At 37.3% G+C, this 25,494-nt stretch overlaps 1 protein-coding gene across 15 annotated transcripts in view; it reads right to left on the reverse strand.

Annotated features, from left to right (window-relative positions):
* The window catches only part of MEF2A (myocyte enhancer factor 2A), a 190,530-nt gene that overhangs the window by 78,225 nt on the left and 86,811 nt on the right, over positions 1-25,494 (reverse strand). For 9 of the 15 annotated variants that reach the window (XM_070478148.1, XM_070478161.1, XM_070478156.1 and 6 more), the window contains one exon: positions 17,580-17,771. The exons of 2 other annotated variants lie outside the window; for them this stretch is intronic. In XM_070478148.1, the coding sequence (XP_070334249.1) occupies positions 17,580-17,633 (54 nt within the window). In that variant the 5' untranslated portion in view covers positions 17,634-17,771. Of the gene's footprint in view, positions 1-13,713; positions 13,776-17,579; positions 17,772-18,197; positions 18,221-22,894; positions 23,021-25,494 lie in introns of those variants that run through there. 4 more of the 15 variants (XM_070478158.1, XM_070478151.1, XM_070478150.1 and 1 more) reach the window with 4 other exon arrangements.

Consider the following 25,494-nt stretch of genomic DNA (forward strand, 5'->3'; position numbering starts at 1 on the left):
ATTCCTGGAAAATGGAGAGGCTACCCACTACAGTATTCTGGCCTAGAGAATTCCATGGACGGTATAGTCCATGGGGTCAGAAGAGTCAGACACGACTGAGTGACTTTCACTTTTCAAACTCTCCTTGTGGTGACCTCGAAGTTATTCTTCCCCATGCACTGCTAAGTGTCAAATATCTCTGAGTGAGTAAGTGAAAGTCTCTCAGTCGTGTCCAACTCTTTGCTCATTTATTCCTTTATCTTTATGCAAGTGGCTGACAATTACTGGGAACATAAATGTGCATGCACACTCACATCCACATCCCCTTTGTTTTTCTAAATTGATAACCATAAATCTTAACTAACACTTAACACTGCCTGACATTAAAACTTAGCTCATTTGTCCCATTAGCCCATTCTGATGGATAAGGATAAGAGGCTTGTGGAAGCTTCCTGATGGGAGGTACTGGCTATTGCGCAAACTGGGTCTTGCTCTGATGGGGGGAGCCATGCTCAGTAAATCTTTAATCCAATTTTCTGTTGATGGGTGGGACTGTGTTCCCTCCCTGTAGTTTGGCCTCAGGCCAAACTATGGTAGGGATAATGGCATAATGACCACCTCCTTCAAAAGGACTTAAGCCAGCATGCCACTGGCAACCAGGACTGTTATATACAGTGCCCCTGACCCTGTGGCAGAGAGAATGAAAACCACAATCACAGAAAACTAACCAAACTGATCACATGGATCACAGTCTTGTCTAACTCAATGAAAGTATGAGCCATGGATAGGGCCACCCAAGACGCATGGGTAAGGGTGAAGAGCTCTGACAAAACGTGGTCCACTGGAGAAGGGGAAGGCAAACCACTTCAGCATTCTTATCCTGAGAACCCCAAGAACAGTATGAAAAGGAAAAAAGATATGACACTGAAAGATGAACTCCCCACATTGACAGGTGACCAATATGCTACTGGAGAAGAGCGGAGAAATAGAAGCAATAAAGAGTCTGAGTCGAAGTGGGAACAACACCCAGCTGTGATGTGTCTGGTGGTGAAAGTAAAATCCAATGTTGGAAAGAACACTGCATAAGAACCTGGAATGTTAGGTCCCACGAATCAAGGTAAATTGGAAGTAGTCAAACAGGAGATGGTTAAGAGTGAATATCAACATTTTAGCAATCGGTGAACTAAAATGGACTGGAATGAGTGAATTTAATTCAGATGACCATTATATCTACTACTGTGGGCAACAATCCCTTAGAAGAAACGGAGTAGCCTTCACAGTCAACAAAAGTCCAAAATGCAGTACTTGGGTGAAATCTCAAAAATGACAGAATGATATCTGTTTGTTTCCAAGGTAAACCATTCAATATCACAGCAATCCAAGTCTGTGCTCCAACCACTAATGCTGAAGAAGCTGAACAGCTCTATGATGACCTACAAGACCTTCTAGAACTAACACCAAAAAAAGATGTCCTTTTCATCATAGGTGATTGGAACATGAAAGTGGGAAGTCAAGAGAAACCTGGAGTAACAGGCACATTTGGGGTTGGAGTACAAAACGAAGCAGGGCAAAGGCTAACAGAATTTACCAAGAGAACGCACTGGTCATAGTGAACACCCTTGTCCAACAACACAAGACATAACTCTACACATGGACATCACCAGGTGGTCAATACCGAAATCAGATTGATTATATTCTTTGCAGCCAAAGATGGAGAAGCTCTATACAGTCAGAAAAAACAAGACTGGGAGCTGACTGTGGTTCAGATCACGAACTCCTTATTCCTGGCAATCTTGATTCCAGCTTGTGCTTCATCCAGCCCAGCACTGCACATGATGTACTCTATGTATGGAGAAATATCAACAACCTCAGATATGTAGATGACAGCCTCCTTATAGAAAGCAAAGAGGAACAAAAGAGCCTCTTGATGAAACTGAAAGAGGAGAGTGAAAAAGTTGGCTTAAAACTCAATATTCAAAAAGCAAAGATCATGGCATCTAGTTCTATCACTTCATGGCAAATAGGTGGGGAAACAATGGAAACAGTGGCAGCCTTTATTTTCTTGGGCTCCCAAATCACTGCAGATGGTGACTGCAGCCATGAAATTAAAAGACACCTGCTCCTTGGAAGAAAAGCTATGACCAACCTAGACAGCATATTAAAAAGAAGAGACATTACTTTACCAACAAAGGTCCATCTAGTCAAAGCTATGGTTTTTCCAGTAGTCATGTATGGATGTGGGAACTGGACCAGAAAGAAAGCTGAGTAATGAAGAATTGCTGCTTTTGAATTGTGGTGTTGGAGAAGACTCTTCAGAGTCCCTTGGACTGCAAGATCAAACCAGTCCATCCTAAAGGAAATCAGTGCTGAATATTCATTGGAAGGACTGATGCTAAAGCTGAAGCTCCAATACTTTGGCCACCTGATGTGAAGAGTTGACTCATTAGAAAAGACCCTGATGCTGGGAAAGATTGCAGGCAGGAGAAGGGGACGACAGAGGATGAGATGGTTGGATGGTATCACTGACTCGATGGAGATAAGTTTGAGCAAGCTCCGGGAACTGGTGATGGACAGGGAAGCCTGGCGTGCTGCAGTTCATGGGGTTGTAAAGAATCAGACACAACTGACTGACTGAACTAAACTAATCCAATACTTTTTGTTTTACTCATTGAGCCACACCTCATGAATGTGTAAGTCAAATAGTATAGCTCTGAGGTACTCTTTTGAATAATTTCATAATTTTTTCATATAAATGTTACTACTGTTACAAGGTGCAAAATAAAACTCTTATTTCTTTTTCTGCACACCACAACTGTAGGCTCCCACTCACTGCAACTAGAGAAAGCCCATGCTCACAAGCAAAGACCTAGCACAAAGAAAAAAAAAGAAAACCCAACAACACAATTTTTAGGTTTGCTACCTGGCAATCAATATATGTTTTCAATATTCTTTATTGAATTTACTGATGCTTCTTTGGTTGGGTAGGTAATTTTTAATAAATTTGGTGAATGCTCTACATATACTTGTATACATTATTTTCTCAGTGTAGTGTTCAATATATCATTTAATGTCAATTTCATTCATTATGCCACTTAGCTCTGGTTTACCATCAATTATTTTTTGTCCATTTGATCTATTTCATACTAAGACTAATGTGTTTAAGTATCTTTAATTATTAGTTTCCACTTATGTTTGTTTCTCTTGTATTTCTTGATTGGTAAAGGTAGTATTTAGTATATCAGTATTCCTAATTCTTACATCGTCAACATGAATTACAACTTTCAGCATTGAGAAGTACCTTTCCTTGTCCCATTTAATGCTTTTTGTCTTCAACCCTACACTGTTTAATATCAGGATTCCATCTGTTTTCTCATCGCTTTCATTTGTCTGGTACACCTTTTCTCATCCCTTTCTTTCTGATCATTCCATTTGAGGTGTGTCTCCTGTCAATATTTGGACCTTGTGAACTAAATGGAAATATTTTTTCTTTAAATAAACAGTACCATTCACATTTATTGATGTGACTGATAATAGAGATTTCATTGATATTTTAGTACTTTAATATTAATATGTATTATATATATTTCCTGTTATTTTCTTCTAAATGATGTGTTTCCTTTGCTTCTTTGAGAAAAATTCAATGAAGATTAGCATTTTGTTCTAGTGGTTATCTTTGTAGTTACAACTTTTACAAATGCCCTTAGTCTCTGTTTTCACATTTAATCCCTCACTATTTGGTGTGTCAAATCTTAATGATATTTTTTAACTCCCACCTATTGCATAAATAATTACCAGTATGCCTGTTCTACTTTCCTGTTTCCCTTTTCTTTCTTAGCATGTCTCAGCTGCATTATTTGTCTTTTTTCAAAACAAAGCAATATATAATAAATAATACATATTATTCTTCCACTCTTGCCCCCATTGTTGCTTTAGGCTTATATCTATAGTCAAGTATATTAAATGTTGGTCAAGGATCTTTTTGCATATTTCCTCAGGCATCTCTCAGCTGTATGGAGCTTATCTTCTACTAGACTGCACAATAATAGCTCTTGCGTATAGAATTACCTGAGTTCTCACAGGTTTAACTTGAAACATCTTTGTATTTGAATACAGCTTAGCTACAAATGAAATCCTACCTTCAAATATTTCCCCCTGCATTTACTGAAAATGCTACTCTGTTGTCTTGCTTTGTATCTTGATTTTGCAAAATTTGATGCCAGTCTAATTCTCTGTACTTACAAATTTGCTGCAGTTTTACACCAGAAGCTCTGATGGTCTTTTTCTTTATCTTAAAATCTATAGAGATGTAGAGAAGATAATGGGTATGTAGGGAAGGGTGGGATGAACTGGGAGAGTAGCACTGACATATATACATTACCATCTGTAAAACAGTTGTAAAGCAGCTGGAAGTGGCTTTACAGAACAGGAAGCTCAGCTTGGTGTTCTGTGATGACCCAGAGGGGTGGGAAGGGAAAGGGTTGGGAGGGAGTTTCAAGAGGGAGAGGATCTCTGTAAACATACAGCTAATTCACTTTGTTATACAAAGGAAACTGACACATTTGAAAGCAATTACACTCCAATAAAAAAATAAGAGAAAAAAAGAAAGGAGGATAGAAAGGAAATGTAAACAAATTAGAAGAAAATAAAATTGTTTATTCATAGATGACATGATTGCCCATGTGAAAAATCCCTACGAAAAAATAAATTCCTGAAACTAAAAAAAAAGAAAACTAATCAATATTTGTAATCAGATCCAGTTTTACAAAGAAAAAGTCAGTAGCAGAATGAAAAATAAAGTTTATTCAACTACCAAAAACACACCCTATTATAATAGTTTCAGTAGGATATGTATCAAAGCTGATCTCCGCAGGTCCACCTAATCCTTGGCATCTTATTTATGAAAACTTTAATTATATATCAGTTCTATGGTTTCATTTTTTTTTCTTTAAGGACTGAAATTATTCATAAGTTGGATCTTCTTTATCTCCCTTTTAAACATTTTCTTGCAAACCCCTTGAAATTAGTTATTTTCATTCATTTAGCTGTTCCTGCCTTCCTTCAATTAATATTAAAGTTTCATTTGAGTATATATTCCTTGGCCACTTTGTAATTTAGTCTTTGTTTTAATATTATATTTTTTTCTTTCAATCAACAATCAGCTTAATCACTTTGCTTCAACCATTCTTTCTAAAAAAAAAAATCCATTTCCATTCTTAGTATTCAAAATTCTGAGTCTTGATTTTTGTCTCTAACACTCCTAAATACTTATTTAAGGAAATTTATTTCAGCGTGGATAGCCATTAGCAGTTTTTTCCCCCACTAGCTTCATTGTTTGGGGAACAATCTTGTCACATGAATAGCTATAAATATTATTTTGTTTTCTTATAATAGTTTACATAGGAGATGAAAGTGAAAGAGGAGAGTGAAAAAGTTGGTTTAAAGCTCAACATTCAGAAAACTAAGATCAAGGCATCTGGTCCCATCACTTCATGGCAAATAGATGGGGAAACACTGGAAACAGTGAGAAACATTATTTTGGGAGGCTCCAAAATCGCTGCAGATGATGACTGCAGCCATGAAATTAAAAGATGCTTGCTCTTTGGAAGAAAAGCTATGACCAACCTAGACAGCATGTTAAAAAGCAGAGACATTACTTTGCCAACAAAGGTCCATCTAGTCAAGGCTATGGTTTTTCCAGTGGTCATGTATGGATGTGATAGTTAGACTATAAAGAAAGCTGAGCACCGAAGAATGGATGCTTTTGAACTGTGGTGTTGGAGAAGACTCTTGAGAGTCCCTTGGACTGCAAGGAGATCCAACCAGTCCATCCTAAAGGAAATCAGTCCTAAATATTCATTGGAAGGACTGATGCTGAAACTCCAATACTTTGGCCACCTGATGCGAAGAACTGACTCACTGGGAAAGATCCTGATGCTGGGAAAGATTGATGGTGGGAGGAGAAGGGGACAACAGAGGATAAGATGGTTGGATGGCATCACTGACTGGATGGACATGAATTGAGAAGGCTCCAGGAGTTGGTGATGGACAGGGAAGCCTGGTGTGCTGCTTCCATGGGGTCACAAAGAGTTGGACATGACTGAGCGACTGAACTGAACTGATATAGAAGATGCCTGCATCATTGAATTTCTACAGAAAGAATCAGCAGCAGTTAGTGGGTAGTGACTGAAAATATTCTTAGTTCAAGAGCACCTCTCCTTTTAAAGCAGTTAAGTATGGTCCCTTTAATGAAAGCCTTTTGGGGGGAGTACTGGCAGTGGGGAAAAGTGTTTTGTGTCCTTTAATTAAAATATCTTTGCATATTCTTTTGTCTTGAAGGATGTGTGTGTGTATCTTAATTTCCATTTACCTAACATTTTTGAAAAAGTACCTCTGCCTTCCTTTTTGCCCTCTTTTCCCTCAAACAGCTGCCTTTTCAAGACTACAGACTTGCTTCAGCATATATTTTTAGTCCTTTCTTTACCTGTGGTCTCTTCTGATCTACAAGGAGTATTTTCCAGAATTTTTGGACTTAGTATAGAATTCCTCTTTTTGTAGTGATTTCAAATCAGTCTTAAGATAGCTACAAGGTCTCCTCTTCTCTTTTCCCACATACTTTTTCCTGATGTATGTATGCTTGGTTCACCACAAAGACTTGCAACAGATGTCCAAGAAATAGCACACGGTGACTTGGAAATAAGTTTCTACCTGAAGGTAATGTGAATTTAGACATTCTTTGCCTTCTAGTTGTGCCAACGTTGTAGGTTTTATATTCCTGTTTTTCTACATTTATTTTTGGAGAAATTATGTTAAAAGAGTCAGGATTTATTCAGCCACCATTATTCTGATCACCAAGAATTCCACCTATAAACCTGAATTTTTATTTTGCAACAGGTTTATACATTTTTCTACTTGAGACATATTAAGCATTTCATTTTAAATGTTATAAAATTTAAATGTAAGAAATCAGTATTAATAAAGCCATTTCAGTATTAGTCAAAATAAACATAAATTTTATTTTTAAATTTTTATTCCAGTATTATAGTCACTATAAAGAAAAAGAATAGGACTAAAGGCTAGCCTACAAAATTCAGTGTCACTATAAACTGAGGTAGATTTTATTTTAACCTAACCAGTTCTCCTGATTTTGTGTCAAATCTAGACTAATATAATTCTTTGAATTCAAGAAGGTTAGATTATACTATCTCCAAAAGATCTTTTATATTTTAAATATCAAGTACCTGCAAAATTTTTACACCATATACATTTAGACATATCTTTACTTCATTGTTGAATTTAAAGTCCAAGAGAGACTTCAAGTGTCTGTTCTAGCACTTCCAACTCCAGTGGAAGTTGCCACTTGAGTAATTAAGCAGAACAAAATGAAAATTAACAACTCTTCTTAGATTCCTCAGAGAGCTGAAGTCCCAGGGCAACTTCTGCCCCACCGCCAAAATGGAGACAGACAGACAGATACTATGAACCATAAACAGAAACTGCCATAGGAATCAGTAGAAGGGTAGGAAAATCTGAACTGTAATTAATGAATTGCTGGAGGTTCATTTTGGACAAGTATAAAGACTAACAACTTTAGTGACCCAGTTTTGGAGGCCACACCTACACTTATGTGAGTTTTACCTGTAGGACCTCTATCAGATTCTCATAGTAAATCGAAATAATCAACTAATACGATATAAAATAGTCAAAATATACATACAAAGGATGATAAAGAGTAAGGTCCAAGAAAACTGGGGAGTCAAGATATATTATCAGAATAGATTTTTAAAAATCCAGCCATATACAGTTTACAAAAATACACCTAAAGTATAAAGATATAGGTTGAATGTAAATGTAGAGAACTAGACCTGTCAAGAAAATATTAGCCAAAAGAGAGATGTAGTAGCTATAGTAATGTGAGACAGTAGATTTAAGTAGTTTAAAACAGCATGCCTTACTAAGGACAGAAAAAGTCAGTACGTAATTAAAAAATTCACCAAGAACACATAACAATTCTAAATACGTATGAGCCTAATGAAATAGTCCCCAAATATCTAAAACAATATGTATTAAGCTAGTACAATATATACAGAAAATGACAAATCCATTTATTGTGGTAAGTGTAATTACTGACAGGTCTCACTGAGCCAAAACCAAATACATAAATAAAATACAAAGAATACAGATAATATGAACACAAAATAAGACTGAACTAACAGACATGTAGAATCCTGTATGCAACAATTAAGACAATACACATTTACCTAAAGTTCAATTGCAACATTTACAAACTGATTATGATTTAGAAAATGAAGCAAGCCTTAAATCATTTTAAAGTGTTCATAATCTATTGGTAAAGGCAAAATAAACTACTAAGAAACACTGTAATACATCCAGTCATAAAAGTGCTTATAAAGTGTTTTGGTAAAGACTGAAATATACTATCTGAAACAGATTAAGTACACACAGAATTAATATCTGGAATATATGAAGAACTTCTAAGAAAAAAATCCACAACTCAGAAAAAACAGCAAAACCACAAACAGGTAACATTTTACCTTTGTTAAGCCAAAAAATATGCAAAATAAAATGAAAAAACATAAAGTGATAAATAAAGGAAGAAAGGTAAAGTGTACAGAAGAAATGTTCATAGATTACTATAGTGTATCTGGTACAACCACTCGGCAGAGCAACTTGAAACCTCACAGTAAAGTTATGATGGATATACTCAACCCAGCAACTCCTCCAGAATCACAGAGCCATGTCCACAGATGTAGCCTGGGCATCATTTCTAATATAACATGCAGCAAAATTTCTAAAAAACTGGAAACCTAAACGTTCTCTGATAGAAGTACTAATAAATGAATTGAGGCACATTCTTTCCTACAAATTACTTGTACTACATGAATGAGTTACATAGACAAATGTCTGAAACACTACACTGAGTAAAATAGCAAGTGCAGATGAGAATGCTATTATGTAAGATTTTAAAATTGTGCTGAAATAATAATAGTATGCTTAAATAACAAAGAAAATAGAAATTAAATCCATTATGCAGGGTTCCTTTGGGAAAGAAAAGAAGAGTGAGACTTGCAAAAATTACAAAGGAAGTACATTTCTAATTGTCTTCTTTTACAAGAGAAGGTTATCTGCAGCAAATATGTCAGAATCGACCTACATTACTTCTGGAAAAGTAACAGTGTTTGAGGTATTGTTCTCTGTATTCTGCCTTAAAATAATTTTTCAACTCATTTTTTCTTAAAAGTATAAGAGGATGTCTGCCTCTAAATGGAGTGACTGATGGAAGACCAAAGAACCCACTCATATCAACTATAAAAAACAGTGAAATACACCAAATACCTGTTCTAAGACATCAGAAAGCTGCTGAAGCAAGAATGACTGAAGATGCCAAAACTCTAGAGGGATGAAAGACTTCACTTCCAGCTAGAAGCTCCTGGTGAAACTGTGTTTGTCCTTCTAATACTTCTTTTAAAAAAGTAAACTTCGTATTAAAGTATAACATAAATGAAAACCCACAAATCCTAAGTGTGTGTGGCTCACTGAATTTTTTTGGGGAAAAAAAAAAAGAATACAGCATTATATTTAGCATAATCCAGAAACCCTCTTTGTCCTGTCTCCCAATCATTATCACCTTGTCTCAAGTAAGGACAGAAACCCAACCTCTAGCACCACAGATTATTATGCCTGTTGTTGAACTTTTTTATGGTCTGTCTCAAGAACAGAGGGGTGGAAGAGTGAGACACAGTGGCTGTACACACCTCTCGTCTTTAGGTTTACCCCCACTCTCTCTCCCTTCCATCTCCAACTTCTCTGGCCTATCTCAGTGTTGTTTATTTATGCTGCGGAGCGAACAGAAGTAAGCTTCTTCATCTTTCCCCAGTTGAGCCACTACCAGGTTTGCTGGCAGCTTTGGCCACACTGTATGTGAGGTGATTTTCTTTATGTTCAGAGTGACTTTTGATTCTGATTCTTTGTTATTTTGTATGGAGCGGCACTTTATCTGTGTTTTAGCAGAACTGTTCCTCTGTACCCTTTACGGTTTTTTCTTGTTTTTTGTTTACCTTTTAAATTATGCATAGAGTTTTTTTGTGTGTGAAATTAAAGCCTTTATTAACCTTGAAAAAAAAAAAAAAAAAAGAACTTTTTTATGAATAGCTTGTGTTTCTTTGTGCCTTCCTGGGATGATTTCTGCAATAAAAGGCACAAGGACCAACAGAGTATCCAGCTGAAGAGTGGCAAATTTTGACCCCCTACACCTCAAACCACACAAAAACCAAGTTCCAAATGAACAGCAGATATAAAACCCAAAAGTCTATTTACAAGAGAAAAAGGTATATATATGTGTATATACACACACACACACACACACACACACAAACATAGACTGTGTTCTATCCACACAATGGAATATTATACATCAATGAAAATTTACTAAATGTATCTCCATGCAACAATAACAGTGAAGAATTTCACAAAGATAATGCTGCACAAAAGAATGGATGTTGTTCCAATGATATGAAGTATGATATTTATCTTATGAGCTCAAAAACTCTAGTGATTCAAAACTCTATTTGCTATTACTGTTTGATCCTTGGAAGAAAAGCAGTAACAAACCCAGACACTATTAAAAAGCAGAGATATTACTTTGCTTACAAAGGTCCATATAGTCAAAGTAATGGTTTTTCCAGTAGTCACATAAGGATATGACTATTGTATGTAGAACAGAATCAAGGGGCAAAAAGATATACTGAAAAATGAACTCCCAGGTCAGTAGGTGTCCAATATGCTACTGGAGAAGACGGGAGAAATAACTCCAGAAAGAATGAAGAGACTAAGCCAAAGCGAAAACACCACCCAGCTGTGGATGTGACTGGTGATGGAGGTAAAGTCTGATGCTGTTAAGAACAATATCACATAGGAACCAGGAATGTTAGATCCACAAATCAAGGTAAATTGGAAATGGTCAAACAGGAGATATTAAGAGTGACCATCGACATTTTAGGAATCAGTGAACTAAAATGGACCAGAATGGGTAAATTTAACTCAGATGACCATTGTATCTACTGCTGTGGGCAAGAATCCCTTAGAAGAAATAAAGTAGCCTTAATAGTCAACAAAAGAATCTGAAATGCAGTACTTGGGTGCAATCTCAAAAAACAACAGAATGATCTCTGATAATAGCAATCCAAGTCTATGTCCCGACCAGTTAACTTCTTCAATGTGAAAAAGTTGAAGTTGAATGGTTCTATGAAGATCTACAAGATTTTCTAGAACTAACACCCAAAAAAGATGTCCTTTTCATTATACGGGACTGGAATGCAAAAGCAAGAGATACCTGGAGTAACAGGCAAATGTGGCCTTGGGAGTACAAAATGAAGCACAGTAAAGGCTAACAGAGTTTTCCCAAGAGAACACACTGGTCATAGCAAACACCGTCTTCCAAGAACACAAGAGAAGACTCTACACATGGACATCATCAGATGGTCAAAACCAAAATCAGACTGATTAATATTCCTTGCAGCCAAAGATCAAGAAGCTCTATATAGTTAGCAAAAACAAGACGGGGTGTTGACTGTGGCTCAGACCATGAACTCCTTATTGCCAAATTCAGATTTAAATCAAAGAAAGTAGGGAAAACTACTAGACCATTCAGGTATGACCTAAATCAAACCCCTTATGATTATACAGTGGAAGTGACAAAGAGATTCGAGGGATCAGATCTGATAGACAGAGTGCCTGAAGAACTATGGGCGGAGGTTCGGTACTTTGTACAGGAGGCAGTGATCAAGACCATCCTCAAGAAAAAACTGCAAAAAGGCAAAATGGTTGTCTGAGGAGGCCTTACAAATAGCTGTGAAAAGAAGAGAAGCAAAAGGCAAAGGAGAAAAGAAAAGACATACCCATTTGAACGCAGAGTTCCAAAGAATAGCAAGGAGAGATAAGAAAGCCTTCCTCAGTGATCAATGCAAAGAAACAGAGGAAAACAATAGAATAGGAAAGACTAGAGATCCCTTCAAGAAAATTAGAGATACCAAGGAACATTTCATGCAAAGATGGGCACAATAAAGGACAGAAGCAGTATGGACCTAACAGAAGCAGAAGATATTACGAACAGGTGGCAAGAATACAGAGAAAAACTATACAAAAAAGATCTTTACAACCAAGATAACCACGATGGTGTGATCACTCACCTAGAGTCAGACATCCTGGAATGCGAAGTGAAGTGGGCCTTAGGAAGCATCACTATGAACAAAGCTAGCGGAGGTAAGGATGTGAGAGCTGGGCAATAAAAATGGCTTAGTGCCAAAGAATCGATGCCTTCAAACTGCGGTGCTGGAGAAGGTTCCTGAGTGTCCCTTGGACTGCAAGGAGATCAAATAAGTCAATCCTACAGGAAATCAACTGTGAACACTCACTGAAAGGACTGATGCTGAATATCCAATACTCTGGCCACCTAAAACTAAGAGCGAACTTACCGGAAAAGAACCTGGTGCTGGGAAAGACTGAAGGCAAGAAGAGAAGGGGATGACAGAGGATGAGATGATTGGATGACATCATCAACTCAATGGACATGAGTTTGAACAAACTCCGGGAGATAGCGAAGGACATAGAAGCCTGGCGTGCTGCAGTCCATGGGGTCACAAAGAATGAGACACAACTGAGCGACTGAACAACAATCTTCAGTAACTGCTCCATGAACTACCCCACCATCAGAGGTTGATGGCTCCTTCCATAAACACTCCCATTACCTATTTCTATTTGCAATACACTTAATCTCATATGTAGGTTGTAAGTTTTTAATGAGTTCCTAGGGCCTAACAGTCTTTCAGGTAAAGGAGGTATTCAAAGCTGGACACATCTCTTCTGCATGGAAACAATTTTTCCCCTTTTAATGAAAGAACAATGAAACATTTAACTCAGAATACACAAATTCCAAAATCTATAAAATTAAGATACCCTTTTATTTTTTTTTCATTTATTTTTATTAGTTGGAGGCTAATTACTTTACAATATCGTAGTGGGTTTTGTCATACATTGACATGAATCAGCCATGGAGTTACATGTATTCCCCATCCCGATCCCCCCTCCCACCTCCCTCTCCACCCGATTCCTCTGGGTCTTCCCAGTGCACCAGGCCCGAGCACTTGTCTCATGCATCCAACCTGGGCTGGTGATCTGTTTCACTATAGACAATATACATGTTTCGATGCTGTTCTCTCGAAACATCCCACCCTCGCCTTCTCCCACAGAGTCCAAAAGTCTGTTCTGTACATCTGTGTCTCTTTTTCTGTTTTGCATATAGGGTTATCATTACCATCTTTCTAAATTCCATATATATGTGTTAGTATGCTCTAATGTTCTTTATCTTTCTGGCTTACTTCACTCTGTATAATGGGCTCCAGTTTCATCCATCTCATTAGAACTGATTCAAATGATTCTTTTTAATGGCTGAGTAATATTCCATGGTGTATATGTACCACAGCTTCCTTATCCATTGTCTGCTGATGGGCATAAGATACCCTTTTAATTTGTGACAAATTGTCTACACTTAATCTAACATTAAAAATAAACAGATATCCTTGTTTCATTTGGCAACTTAGCAGGCATATTCAACATAGAAACAGGCTAATTCTAGTGGCTGATATATAGCAGCACTTTCTATTTTTTAAAAACAGGTCATTTCTTTAACTTAAAAGGTTCCATTACACAGTCACTTACCTATTCCTAGTTCTCCTTTCCCTCTAAACATGTGGAGTCCTTTTTCCACTGGTAGTTCTAGTCTGAAAGTGAAAGTCGCTCGGTCATGTCCAACTCTTTGCAACTCCATGGACTACACAGTCCATGGAATTCTCTAGGCCAGAATACTGGAGTGGGTAGCCTTTCCCTTCTCCAGGGGTTTTTCCTGACTCAGGAATCAAACCAGGGTCTCCTGCATTGCAGGTGGATTCTTTACCAACTGAGCTATCAAGGAAGTACCAGTCTATGCTGCTGCTGCTGCTAAGTTGATGCAGTCGTGTCCGACTCCGTGCGACCCCATAGATGGCAGCCCACCAGGCAAGAACACTGGAGCAGGTTGCCATTTCCTTCTCCAATGCATGAAAGTGAAAAGTGAAACTGAAGTCGCTCAGTTGTGTCCGACTCTTCAAGACCCCCATGGACTGCAGCCTACCGGGCTCCTCCGTCCATGGGATTTTCCAGACAAGAGTACTGGAGTAGGGTGCCATTGCCTTCTCCTCCAGTCTATCTCTGTTCAATTTAAACATGACCCTCTATGGGATGTATATTGAGAGTGAAAGGGATCTTAACTATTAGTTACTCAGTCATGTCCAACTCTTTGCGACCCTATGGACTGCGGCCCACCAGGCCCTCTGTCCATGGAAAGGATCTTAGGTTCTTTGCTAATTCTCTGATTGTATTTTAGTCCCTAATAAACCCTATTTTACATTTACACTGCACATGCTCAGGAAACAGGTCCCCATGCCCCCTCTACATGTCAAAATCCTGACTTGTGAAAGGAAATTTACTTACCATCTTGTTAGAATCATTCCTTTGAAATGATCGAATGATTAGTCTATCAGTCTTCTCTCGTTAGCAACCTTCATAATGAGTTATACTGTGTGAGCCTTAACACTACAGCTAAGGAATCTTCATGAGCTGAAACAAGGCCCCTCTTCAATTCAGTCTCTCAGCAACCCTAATCACTTCCACTAACTTCTCTACCAGTTGCTCAGCTGAGTTTTGTCCCCAACTATATCTGTACTGCTGGATGAACTACTACTCAGACTTTCCAGAACACATCTTCAATACTGTTCTGTTACTGCTAAGATTAAAAAAAAACAGCTATTCTTGAAACTTCTGAAGTTCAGCCTTTCTGTAGATAATATCTCTCCCTCCTGCTTATGCTCTGAATAGTAGTTCATTTACAATAGTTTATGATATTATTTTTTCCTTCTTTCCTTTAAAATAAGGAAAGAAGATTTGGTTGAATCTAAAACAAGATTTTAGGTCGATGGGCTATACAAATCTCTGGGGAAACTACTCAACTTTAATATTTTAGTGTGAAAGCAGCCAAAGACACTATGTAAACAACCATGCATGGCAGTGAAGTAATAATGCTTATTTATTTAAAAAAACAGGCAGCCAGCACACAGAACATAGTTTGCCAACCCCTGCTTTAAACTCTCATAACTTCTGGGCTTCATATACCAGTATCATTGTAATTATCTTGAGTTTGCAAGGGTTTACTGATACTGCAGTGAAAATTAAGTTTAAAGTATTTTATCTATTAAACATGAGATATATACATAAGTGACTTTAAAATATTTGTGATAATAATAGTTACAAAAATAATTCTCATTACCTGGTGCTTAATCAGAAAATCTAACTGATCAAAACACATTCCCTGATAACCAAAGTTAACTCACATATTATCTAATTATGAAAAGAGAGAAGATAATTTAAAATAATATGGAAAACTAACAAACATAATCAAGTGCACAGAAGACGAAATGTATTATGCTAAGCCTACACATAAATACACATAAATATATTATGCTAAGCCTTCCTCAACGATCAATGCAAAGAAATAGAGGAAAACAATAGAATGGGAAAGACTAGATATCTCTTCAAGAAAATCAGAGATATCAAGGGAACATTTCATGCCAAGATGAGCACAAAAAAGGACAGAAATGGTACGGACCTAACAGAAGCAGAAGATACTAAAAAGAGGTGGCAAAAACACACAGAAGAACTATACAAAAAAGATCTTCATAATCTATACAAAAAAGATAACCAAGATGGTGTGATCATTCACCTAGAGCCAGACATCCTGGAATGCAAAGTCAAGTGCATGTTGGGAAGCATCACTATGAAAAAGATAGTGGAGGTGATGGAATTCCAGTTGAGCTATTTCAAGTCCTGAAAGATAATGCAGTAAAAGTGCTGCATTCAATATGCCAGAAAATCTGGAAAACTGAGCAGTGGCCACAGGACTGGAAGAGGTCAGTTTTCATTCCAATCCCAAAGAAAGGCAATGCCAAAGAATGCTCAAACTACTGCATAACTGCACTCATCTCACACACTAGCAAAGTAATGCTCAAAATTCTCCAAGCCAGGCTTCAACAGTATGTGAACTGTGAACTTCCAGATGTTCAAGCTGGATTTAGAAAAGGCACAGGAACCAGCGATCAAATTGCCAACATCCACTGAATCATCGTAAAAGCAAGAGAGTTCCAGAGAAACATCTACTTTTGTTTTATTGACTATGCCAAAGCCTTTGATTGTGTGGATCACAACACACTGTGGAAAATTCTTAAACAGATGTGAATACCAGACCACCTGATCTGCCTCCTGAGAAATCTATACCCAGATCAAGAAGCAACAGCTGGAACTGGACATGGAACAACAGACTGGTTCCAAATCAGTAAAGGAGTATGTCAAGCTATATATTGTCACCCTGCTTACTTAACTTACATGAAGAGTACATCATGCAAAATGCTGAGCTAGAAGAAGCACAAGCTGGAATCAAGATTGCCAGGAGAAATATCAATAACCTCAGATATGCAAATGACACCTGACATATGGCAGAAAGAGAAGGCGAACTAAAGAGTCTCCTGATGAAAGTGAAAGAGGACGGTGAAAAAGTTGGCTTAAAACTCAAATTCAGAAAACTAAGATCATGCATCTAGTTCCATCACTTGGGAAATAGATGGGGAAACAGAGAAAGACTTTTATTTTGGGGGACTCCAAAATCACTGCAGATGGTTACTGCAGCCATGAAATTAAGACACTTGCTCCTTGGAAGGAAAGCTATGACCAACCTAGAGAGCATATTAAAAAGCAGAGACATTACTTTGCCAACAAAGGTCTGTCTAGTCAAAGCTATGATTTTTCCAGTAGTCACATATGGATGCAAAAGTTGGACTGTAAAGAAAGCTGAGTGCCGAAGAATTGATGCTTTTTAACTGTGATGTTGGAGAAGACTCGAGAGTCCCTTGGACTGCAAGGACATCTACCCAATCAACCCTAAAGGAAATCAGTCCTGAATATTCACTGGAAGGACTGATGCTGAAGCTGAAACTCCAATACTTTGGCCACCTAATACGAAGAACTGACTCATTGGAAAAGACCCTGATGCTGGGAAAGACAGAAAGCAGGAGGAGAAGGGGACAACAGAGGATGAGATGTTTGGATGGCATCACCGATGCGATGGACATGAGTTTGAGTAGGCTCCAGGAGTTGGTGATGGACAGGGAAGCCTGGTGTGCTGCAGTCCATGGGGCTGCAAAGAGTCGTACATGACTAAGCGACTGAACTGAAACCTACACCATGGATGGTACCAGTGGAATTGCAGTGATTTTACTTTCCTATTTTGCTTATCTATGTTTCTATAATTAACAAAACAATTTCTATAATAAAAAATTACTCTAAAGCGTATGATGAAAAGTCAGAAATTTGATAACTAAATTTTTTAATGTAGTGCAGAAATAAAAATATTTAGACTTTAAATTAAAACACCTTTCTATTCTATACTTTTTTTAAAAATTTACATCTATTAAAATAGATATGTTAAAATTTTCATTTACCTGTCGGTTCCTTTCATCCATTATGCGTGTGATTTGTATTTTCTTCCGCCCCATTTTCAGTCACCTTTCCTTCCTTATAGTCCAAATATTTAAATAAAAAATTAATTTTCTTTAATACCCTAATGCATGGTACACAGCTTCTATTTCTTCAGCTTCTAGTTTGAGGGCTACAGCCAAAATTTTCTATAACATCTGAAAGAAAACACAAATTAGAAAATTTACATTCTGTAGCACATCATGCAAATGTTATACAAATTTTAAACCTGCCTTTGACTATATTATTAGTTGAAAGTTTTCACTACATAAAATTAGTAAACAAGTTGAAACCTTGTTAATTTTACCACAAAAATATATCCTGAAATTTTTCATGCCCCTAATTCTGGCTAGAAGAATGTAATTATAACAATAATAATCTTTAAGTTTTTCCTTAATGCATATAATAACAGCAAATATCCTTAATGGCTTTTGATGGCCCCCACGTCAAATGATGAACTAATAATCTACATTTGTAGCTCCAATCTGCTTTTACAAATTCTTCCTGCACACTGCCCTAGCCACTAGCAAAATTACTATTTGTCAATTCACAAAGACATCATATTCTTTCATAATAATACATACCTAAATGAAACTATTCCTTTAGTCATTTAATTAACTCTTCCTCATCAATCAAGATTCAGTTCAAATGTCATCATCCTGGATGAATAAAAGACCAATAGCCCTTCGTAGAATAAACGACAACATCTTATCCTGTACGTAAGTCCAAAATCATTTACCTCTCAGACTGTGAATCTTTCAAGAATAACGACTTTCCCCCCCATTTATCTCTATAGCAGAATGACTGGCAATGATATAATTTCGTGTGCTCTGAAAGACTGTTTCATCAAAACCACAATGCTATTAAAACTTAAATAATAAATATTTATAGAGGGATGGGGGACAAATCTTAAAACAGTAATAAATTTTCAGGGGAATCTTCTGAAGTATTTTTTAACACTGTACATGTAACTCCATAGAACTTGATAACTATACCGTGCAAATCCAGTGTTTGATTAAATCTGGCTTTTGCTCAAAAGCAGTGAGCTTTCAAGTTTTATTCATTATTATCTCAGCATTTCTTACATTTCTTCCCTTACTCTGTTATTTCATTTATACAAATATTAATCAATAATCTATTAATAACTAACAACCTATGCAAAACAGGTACTTTGAAATACTGAACAAGGTACCTATGATAAAATGGTCAAGGAAAAAAGGCAAAATTTCTGACCTCACCATTCAGAGTCTAGTTAGGGGCAAACAGACATTAGTCAAACCATCATACAAATGAGTACGTATAAAAACTCATTTATCTGACCTAAATTCACGGTCAGAGCAGGCTTCACTAAGAACTGCTTCATACTCAAACTAGAGTATGTAGGTGTTTATGCCAGAAAGAGAATAGTATGCGCAGAAACTCTGTGCCAAGAAAGAGCAAGAAACATGAGAGGAACTGAAGGATGGCTAGTCACTTGTAGGAATCAATCAAAGAAGTAGCTGTGCTGTAGAATGTCTGTTTCTTAACAGACTATAATATAAACCATAGAAGTTGGCTTATTCCAAATCATGTTCCCTAACAAATGACAGTGCACCCAATTCCCATTATGAAAACTTGCACTGTAGCAAGCAAGACGAATATTCACACGTTTCTCCACTAATACGTTAAATTCTATAATGCATATGCACTGTATTATCTTGTATGATCTGTAAAATTCTAAACATATCTGAGCATTTTGCTTTTGACAACAGTGGAGTAGGTTGCTTCAAACCAGTATGTCCCTGAGAATCACTAGAAAAACAGAGCAAAAAGTAATCTATTTAAAACTGAAGAACTTTCAAGACAGAATTTGCACAGAAATTCTTCTGAGACCTAGATGAAACAGGTGGGACCAGACTTAAGACTCATTGATTCTTAAAACATCAGCTGAGAGTCTGAGAAGCTAAGCAGAGCTTTCAACAGTTCTTTGCATAGGGGCACAAAAATTTAATTCAGGGTCTAGTTAGGAGGAACAGCTTCAGTGAACACACTGGGAACCTGGAGAGAAGCCAGAGGACTACACCCTATCTTATAAAAGTAAACCAGAAAGAGAACAGGCCACACAAGGAAAGAAGTATAGCTTCAAATCATTTCAATCTGACCATATTAAGGTAATGTACACTACACCTAGTATCATTAGCCTAGCTGCATACCAATAAAATCTTCCCAAAAGGTTTTGGCAAAAGTAAATCTTATCAGCAAAAAGACCCCAAATTACAATTATCATTTTTCATATAAAAGTCTACAGAAAAACAGCCCAATCAAGATCTGATTGAAAACTAAGACTTAAAATGGCACTATAAATAGACCCATAGTAGATCCAGAACTAGCAGAAAACACTATTTTAATACACTATTGACCAGAGACATATTAACACATCTTTTGTTACCTGGATGATACTGACTGGAGATGTTTCAATATTCATATATAACAAATATCCAGCCACAGGAGTTAGTTTCTGCAAAAATCCCCCAGTCAATAATGTGGTAAAATAAGCTCATTTAATGTGTTAAGAGGAGGTTTTTGTTTTTGTTTTTAAGAATTTTAAACAATGCTAAAAACATGGAAAACAGAAAAATACAATTTTAAAAACAGAAATTAAGAAACTGATGGATGTTAACATTAGCTTAAATACAACTGGATAAAGAAGGATCCAGAAGACAGAAAAGAAGAACATACTTACCCTGAGGCCCAGAAAGACACAAAAATGGGAAATATAGAAAAGTATGAAAAAATATGACACATGAAGAAAAGGTTCAAAATACACGTAACTAGAGCCCGGAAAGAAGATAACCACATTTGAGGGAGAAGAAATACTTAAGGGCCTGACAATTTAAAACTTAAAAACAACAAAACAAAACTGAACAATGACATTAAGCCAGATTCAAGATCTAAACTCCCAAGCAAAACAAGTACAAAGAAAACCACACTTAGGGAAATCAAAGTAAAGGGGGAAGGTGGAGGGATGGACAGAAACACAGAGACAAAGACAGCCACAAACAGATGTTAAAAGCAGCCAGAATAAATTAAAGAATATTAACTCTAAGAGTTATCATCGGGAAAAAAAAAGAGTTCCAGAAAAACATCTATTTCTGCTTTATTGACTATGCCAAAGCCTTTGACTGTGTGGGTCACAATAAACTGTGGAAAATTCTGAAAGAGATGGGAATACCAGAGCACCTGACCTGCCTCTTGAGAAACCTGTATGCAGGTCAGGAAGCAAGAGTTAGAACTGGATATGGAACAACAGACTGGTTCCAAATAGGAAAAGGAGTACGTCAAGGCTGTATATTGTCACCCTGCTTATTTAACTTATGTGCAGAGTACATCATGAAAAACGCTGGGCTAGATGAAGCACAAGCTAGAATCAAGATTGCCAGGAGAAATATCAACAACCCTAGATATGCAGATGACAACACCACCCTTATGGCAGAAAGTGAAGAACTAAAGCGCCTCTTGATGAAAGTGAAAGAGAGTGAAAAGTTGGCTTAAAGCTCAACATTCAGAGAACTAAGATCATGGCATCCAGTCCCATCACTTCATGGCAAATAGATGGGGAAACAGTGGAAACAGTGTCAGACTTTATTCTTTTGGGCTCCAAAATCACTGCAGATGGTGATTGCAGCCATGAAATTAAAAGATGCTTACTCCTTTTTTTTTTTAAGATGCTTACTCCTTGGAAGGAAAGTTATGACCAACCTAGATAGCATATTAAAAAGCAGAGACATTACTTTGCCAACAAAGGTCCGTCTAGTCAAGGCTATGGTTTTTCCAGTGGTCATATATGAATGTGAGAGTTGAACTGTGAAGAAAGCTGAGCACCGAAGAATTGATGCTTTTGAACTGTGGTGTTCAAAAGAGAAGACTCTTGAGAGTCCCTTGGACTGCAAGGAGATCCAACCAGTCCATCCTAAAGGAGATCAGTCCTGGGTGTTCATTGGATGGACTAATGCTGAAGCTGAAACTCCAATACTTTGGCCACCTCATGCGAAGAGTTGACTCACTGGAAAAGACCCTGATGCTGGGAGGGATTGGGGGCAGGAGGAGAAGGGGACGACAGAGGATGAGATGGCTGAATGGCATCACCAACTCAATGGACATGAGTTTGTAAACTCTGGGAGTTGGTGATGGACAGGGAGGCCTGGCATGCTGCAATTCATGGGGTTGCAGCAAAAAAAAAAATTTTAATGGAATGTTTTTAAAATACTTCCTATCAAAATGTATAGGACACAGCTGAAACTGTTCTTAAGAAGAAAATTTTTAGCTTTACAATACATATTCAGTAGAAAGGTCAAAAACCACTATTCTAAGTAACCATCTTAAAGAGTTACAAAAAAGAAAAGAAAAACTGAACTCCAAAACAGAATAAATGATAAAGTAAAGGTAAGAGCAAAAAGTAACAAAATAGAAAATAAACATACAACAGAGATGACAAAGTCAAAAGTTAGTTATTTGAAAAACTAGTATTAATTGATAAACTTCTGAAAAGAGTTTCAGAGGGAAAAAGAAAGCAATCCAAAACCTATCTGGTCCCAAAAGTCTTACATAAAGAAACCTGGACTGTCCTATACATACAGTTATCACATGCAAATTGATACAAACAATAAAAATGTGACTGTAAATTATGTATTAGCATGAAATTAAATTGGCATATATATCTCTAACCACTACCTGCTGTTATGTCCAGCTCACACACTCTAATAACCTAATTCCAACAATCTTTTGATCCCATTAGGTCCTACAATTTATTGAGCTTATCACATTTCATTGTCCCTCACCCATTTTATGTGGGTATACCTCCTTACCCAGTTTAATTTTCATATATTCTTACTCCTTTGGCTCCAACTATCCCTCCTATGCCCATATTTCCTGGGGAAAAAGCCACCCCTGCCAAGGACGGCTTGCTCCCACATAGCTGAATATGGCTGAAAAATAAACAACCATACTAATTAATCTGACTAAATTCATGAAGGTCATGAACCTCAAACCTTAAATATTCCTTCATACTGCCTAACACTCTTCTATTTCCCAATTTCCTAGCTGATGATTTAATACCATATTATATCTCCTCACACCTATAACACTCATCCTTAACCGTTACTCTCTTTCAGGTGATGACTCTGCTACCTACTCTAGTGACAGGAACAACAACAACAACAAAAAAGCACAATCAGAACAGAAGTTCCTCAAATTCCTGCTATCACAACTATCAACCCACCAGAATCTGTCTCATATACTCTACCTTCCTTCTTTTTAAAATCTTGGCTCAAACAATTCTTCTTTTCTTTCCTTCAATGTCAATTTTTTCTTCCATATTGAAGAGTTCTCAGTGGCAAAAAAAAATAAAAGATGCTATTATTTCACTTACCTAAAACACAACACAGAAAACAAACAAAAAATCTTGGTCCTGAGAAAAATTTAAAATACATTAAATGATAAATTAATGTTTACTGATTCTCAGAAGTTCCAATTCTGTAAAGATGTCAATTCTCCCCAAATTAAGACTCCATACAATCCCAGTCAAAATACCAGCAGGTTTTCTTTTACCATATGCAGAAACTGACAATATTAATCTAAAATTCACTTGGAAATACAAAGTTATAAGAATAGTAAAGGTTACCTTGAAGGATAAAGCTTAAAGACTCACATATCATCATTTACCACAGTGGTCCCCAAACCCCACGTCACAGACTGCTACTAGTCTGTGGCCTGTTAAGAACTGGGCTGCACAACAGGAGGTGAGTGGAGAGGAAGCGAGTGAAGCTTCATCTGTATTTACGGCCAAACTTCACGGCTCGCGTTACCACCTGAGCTCTGCCTCCTGTCAGATCAGAAGCAGCATTAGATTCTCATAGGAGAGCAAACCCTACTGTGAACTGTGCGTGCAAGGGATTTAAGTTGTGCACTCCTTATGAGAATCTAAAGCCTGGTGATCTGAGATGGAGCTGAGGCACTGCGGAGGGGCTGAAAATACAGATTATCATTAGCAGAGAGGTTTGACTGCAGAGTCATAATAAATGAACTGCTTGCAGACTCGTATCAAAACCCAATCAGTGAGTGGCAAGTGACAATCAAGCTGCACCTGCTGGCAGGCTATGCAGTGGCAAGTGAGTAGATGTATCTCCACTGTACAGCTGCATCTGGGGGTGGGCTTTAAGGCAGAATCCGGTATTATTTTACTCTGCACATGGCCTGCCCATTATCTTATTTACCCCTTCCATCTGCATCTCTTTCCTAAACTGCACACTTGTCTCATAGTTTTGGTAAGCCCACAAGCTAATCCTAGCCAAAATGAGTAAAAAAAAAAATCACTGGAAAGCCTCTTTGCAAAGGGGAAAGATCCAGTGATGAGACAGCAGAAGATTCTAAGACTGTTAATAAAAAGAAAACTGCATTTAAAAGGAAATACCAAGAATCCTATTTAAATTATGGTTTCATTTCAACAGGTGATTCACATTCTCCAAGCCTGCTTTGCATAGTTATGTGGCAACTGGCTACACAACAATGCCATGAAACATTCCAAATTGCTCTGCCTCATAGAGACCAAGCACCCTGCATTAAGACAAGTCTTTAGAATTTTTCAAAAGAAAAAAATGTGAACAAAAAGAACAGGAACAATTACTGAAGGACACCACTTCTTCAAAAGTGTTTGCACTCAGAGCATCATTCTTAATGGTTTATCTCATTGCTAAAGCTAAGAAGCCCCTTACTATTGGTGAAGAGTTGATCCTACCTGCTGATAAGGACATTCATTGTGAACTTTCAGCAGAGGCTGCAGTTCAAAAGGTGAAAGTGTTCTTTTTTTGACTAGCACCAAAACTAAACAAACTGATGAAACAGCAAAGAATACTGAGGCAGAGTTGTCAGGGAGGGTTAATGAGTCACGTGGTACTCAACTGAGGTTGACAAGTCTACTAGTGTTGACAGCAAGGCAATAATGCTTGTTTTCATGCAATATATTTTTCAGGAGGATGTGCATAAGGATATATTATGTGCACTTTTGTTGCCAACCAACACCACAGCTGCAAGTGTTTGAATGGCTACATATCAGGAAAATTGAACTGGTCATTTTTTGTCGGTATTTATATGGATGGAGCAGCTGCCATGAATGGATGGCTTTATAGTTTCACTAGTCAGGTCAAAGAGGTTGCTTTCAAATGTGAGTCTATACACTGCATCATCCATAGTGAAATGCTGGCTAGCAAAAAAATGCCACCTGAACTTAACAGTGTTTTGTAGGATGTGATTAAAATTATCAACCACATTAAAGTACATGGCCTTAACTCACATCTGTTCACGTAACTGTGTGAGGAGATGAATACAGAGCACGTATGTTTTCTCTTATACACAGATAGCTTTCTAAAGGTAGATTACTGGCTTGAGTTCTCGAGTTATGAGAGCTGCTCTAGAGATTTCTTTTGGAAGAACAGTCACCACTAGCAATACATTTCAGTGACATAGAATGGGTTGCAAAACTTGCTTACTCGTGTGACATATTAAACCTGCTCAATTAACTCAATCTGCCACTTCAGGGGAGAAACAAGACTATTCAAGTCAGCAGAAAAAATGGCTGTGTTCAAAGTCAAACTGGAATTACGGGTCAATGAGTGAACACTGGGGTTTTTGACATATTTCAAACATTAGCAGAGATTTTGAAAGAGACTGAGTCAGGGTCTTCTTTCTCCCAGCTAGTGCATGATTACCTATGCTAGCTTTCAAGAGTCAGAGCATTCATTACTTCCCAAACACAAAAGACCTCTGAATGGGAAGGAACAGATCCAAGACCCATTTGTGAATAAGCCAGATGAATCGACTTTGTCTCTGCCAGAAGAGCATCAACTG

The sequence above is a fragment of the Odocoileus virginianus genome, chromosome 16, assembly GCF_023699985.2.
Source record: "Odocoileus virginianus isolate 20LAN1187 ecotype Illinois chromosome 16, Ovbor_1.2, whole genome shotgun sequence".
Classification (NCBI taxonomy): domain Eukaryota; kingdom Metazoa; phylum Chordata; class Mammalia; order Artiodactyla; family Cervidae; genus Odocoileus; species Odocoileus virginianus.